The sequence below is a fragment of the Ascaphus truei genome, chromosome 5 (genome assembly GCF_040206685.1).
Source record: "Ascaphus truei isolate aAscTru1 chromosome 5, aAscTru1.hap1, whole genome shotgun sequence".
Lineage (NCBI taxonomy): Eukaryota > Metazoa > Chordata > Amphibia > Anura > Ascaphidae > Ascaphus > Ascaphus truei.
In genome coordinates, this window is record NC_134487.1 from 234,002,532 (window position 1) to 234,006,212 (window position 3,681).

The following is a 3,681-nucleotide window of genomic DNA, read 5'->3' on the forward strand; positions in this document are numbered from 1 at the left end:
TGTGGCATGACTGCTGGATTGTGTGCAATACCAAGCATCAGGGTTCAGTGGAACCTACTATCACGAATTCGCCTAACAATTTATCTTTGCTAAATGTCGGCTGATCGGCTGCGCCGAAATGTCCCATTCCACTGTTGGCTGCCTTGCTGTTCTGCAGAGCCTACACTCTAATATATAGAGAGATACAAGGAAAGGAATCATTCAGCGACCTGCTCTCGAGAATTTAGAATGTAATCAAACATGGGTGCATTTTTATTAAAATCTCTCTTCTGAAAAATAGCATCAGATGCATCAAAGAAAAAGAGAAGCAGGATTTTTTTTCATTTCCTTTGCTAATCCTGGTGCTGTGTGGGAATCTGGTGCTGCTCTTGCACCAGCTTTTGTGAGGACACTGGAAACTGCAAGCACAAAAGAATGTGCCTTAGGGTGTTCCCGGGAGAGTGTTCCAGGCCCCGCCTCCTGCTGCTGATGTCAGAGCTGTAATCTGATCGAAGCAGAGTATAAAAAGCGGGCAGCTCAAGGGAGAGAGATCAGACTCTTGCTGCTGTGACATATCTGAATTGACCGGCACACACACACACACAAGCAAGCAAACCAAGCCATGTCCACCTCTCTGAGAGTCAGTCCCTCAGTACACGGGTACCATTTCGATACAGCCTCACGCAAGAGGGCAGCAGCCAACATCTTTGAGGGGCTGGACCAGGAGTCCCTGCAAAGGCTGTTTAAAAAATGTGGGGACAAGAAGGCTGAGGACAGAGCTAGGATCATCTTCTGCATCGACCAGGACAATGAGGAGAAATCCCGGGCGCTGATGGCACTGAGACAAAGGACTAGAGACAAGATCCTGCAGTTCCTCAGGCTCAGGAGGTTCTCCATCAAGGTGATCTGAGGGCCTAACCTGGCTCAGAGAGCTTACAATTTAATACATAAAGGCGGTCCAGAGAGCTCACGATCTAATCCAGAGAGGCTGGCCCAGAGAGCTCACGATCTAATCCAAAGAGGCTGGTCCAGAGAGCTCATGATCTAATTCAAAGAGGCTGGTCCAGAGAGCTCACGATCTAATCCAGACAGGCCGGCGCAGATTGTTTACGATCTAATCCCAGGGCAGCGGAGAGAAGTGTGGAAGAGCGGCGCCCACTCTGGGCGACGCTGGCAAGAGCACCTAGCACTCCGTCAGAAATGCCTGCAGATGGGTGCCCAGAGTGCGTGGGTGAATGAGGGACTGGTGCCCTGTGTTGGCAGCAAAGGCACCGGCCTGCACATCCCCCCACATGATATGGGGTTAGACATCATCTTTATGGACCAAGCTGTACATCAGGGGTAGTGCACCCCAGAACAGGATTGAGAGATGCAAATGAGACTGGGTATCTTATTGCTGCACAAAGACAATGACTTTATCAGCACCCGCCAGGACCTGAGATCTGGGGAGGGGGTGTTTGAGATGCTTCGAGATGGTGCTGTAATATTCTTATTACTGAAGTATTTATTTGTCATGTATGATGAATGTTTATTAATAAATTTTATTGTGAATAATTAATACTGCCTTCATTTTTCTTTTAGTGCATCATCTGATATTCCTGTATATACTCCACACACACAGCACTGTCACTGCACCTCCATCCAGCCCTGCAATCTCTATTATTTCACACTCATAGCACCTCCATCCAGCCCTGCAATCTCTGCTATTCCACACTCGCAGCTCTGTCACTGCACCTTCATCCAGCCCTGCACCTCTGCTATTCCACACTCGCAGCTCTGTCACTGCACCTTCATCCAGCCCTGCACCTCTGCTATTCCACACTCAAAGCTCTGTCATTCCAGCTCCATCCAGCCCTGAAATCTCTGCTATTCCACACTCACAGCTCTGTCACTACACCTCCATCCAGACCTGCAATCTCTGCTATTCCACACTCACAGCTGTGTCACTGCACCTCCATCTAGTCCTGCAATTTCTGCTATTCCACACTCGCAGCTCTGTCACTGCACCTCCATTCAGCCCTGCAACCTTTGCTATTCCACACTGACAGATGTCACTGCACCTTCATCCAGCCCTGCAATCTATGCTATTCCACACTCACAGCTCTGTCACTGCAGTTCCCTCTGCTATACCTGTACTGATCTCACACACACAGCACTGTCACTGCACCTCCATCCTGCTTGGGTGCCCCATCTGCTTTTCCTGGTTTTAACCTGAAGCACTTTTATTTCAGTATATTTTCCTTTCACGTTATACATTTTATAACATCAAGTCCTGTGATGCAGCCATCTCTGGGGTATTTGCAGCTTCCTCAAAGTAGATATGAATCAGGTAGAGCACTTTATAAATTGTGCTCAGAAGGGGGGGGGGGGGGCGGCTGTGCCCTGGATGGGCATTTTTATCACTTGTACCCTGTGCTTCTAGGTTTGAGGAGTGCCCAGCAGGCAAGTCTTACATACTAGAGAAAGCCTACTTATTGAATGGTGCAGTTACAATGTCCATGCTGGTTTCATCATCTCAGGTGTGTCGTCTTTTCAAATATGTACAGAAACTCAAACTATCGAGCTCAGCAAGAGATGATGCGATGTATTCTGTTATCAAAGTCTACACTTAACGCTGCAGTGACCCAAAGCTCGCAGAGATCATGGATGAGTTTTTACAGCTGCTCTAAGAAAAAACATTTCAAAGACACCCACAAAATGTTACTGTTACTGTATATGAATGTTTCCCCAGACCTAAAAGAGCAGAAGGAATTGCCCATGTGGGGTTTCATTAAGAAAAACAAGTAATAAGAGACCCTTCCTACAACCTCAATACTATCTCTCTCTCTATGCCCCTCTCTGCATCTCCCTGTCTCTCTGCATCTCCCTGTATCTCTCCATCTCCCTGTCTCTCTCTGTCCCTTTCTGCATCTCCCTGTCTCTCTCTCTTTCTCTGTATCTCCGTGTCTCTCTGCCCCTTTCTGCATTTCACTGTCTCTCTATCTCCATGTCTTTGTGTCTCTCTGTATCTCCCTGTCTATGTCTCCAGCTCCCTATATCTGTCTCCAGCTCCCTGCCATTCTCTTTCCCTTTCTGCATCTTCTTGTCTCCCTCTGTCCCTCTCTGTATCGCCCTACCTCTCTGTCCCTTTCTCTCTCTGTGTCTCTCTCTCCCTCTCTCCATCTCTCCATCTCTGTTTCTCTCCATCTCGCTTCCGTTCTCGACCCCTCCCTGTCTCTGCATGTCCTTGTCTCTTATTGTATCTCCCTGTCTCTCATAAAGGCATAGTGTGCCTATCCATTGATTTTACCCCCACCTACAAATGGAGACATCACAGTTTTTGTGGAAGTAAAATAAGGTCACAGCTTTATTTCTTTAACAACATTGAAAAATAAACTGTCCGCCAGCCCAATAGTCCCTGTATCAAAACGACCCCGTTGTCTGTGTTGTTGGGTACAGAGAGGGTAGGGCACAGAGAGTTTAGACAATAAGTTGGCTTCTGGCCGGGGCACAGGGTATTTAAGCCCCACGTCCACCTCTTTTCTACCAGTATCGGTTGGCTCCCCTTCCCACCTCCCCCTATTGGCAAGCCAAGAGTTTGAATAACCTCGTGGAGAGAGGGAATGAGGGCAGTCGACCAAAACCAATCTTTGTAAGGCACTTCAGCCCTTATGGGGCGACGGCCCCATTCTGGGACCTCTGCCTCTTCTTTGCATCTTACTA

The 3,681-nt window shown here is 48.0% G+C and overlaps 1 protein-coding gene across 1 annotated transcript; it reads left to right on the forward strand.

Moving 5' to 3' along the window:
- The first annotated feature begins 484 nt into the window (after window positions 1-484).
- Window positions 485-1,537, forward strand: TCIM (transcriptional and immune response regulator). The gene has a single exon (XM_075599011.1). It carries the CDS (start codon window positions 602-604, stop codon window positions 887-889), a length of 288 nt encoding a protein of 95 aa, XP_075455126.1. The 5' UTR covers window positions 485-601; the 3' UTR covers window positions 890-1,537.
- Window positions 1,538-3,681: the final 2,144 nt, after the last annotated feature.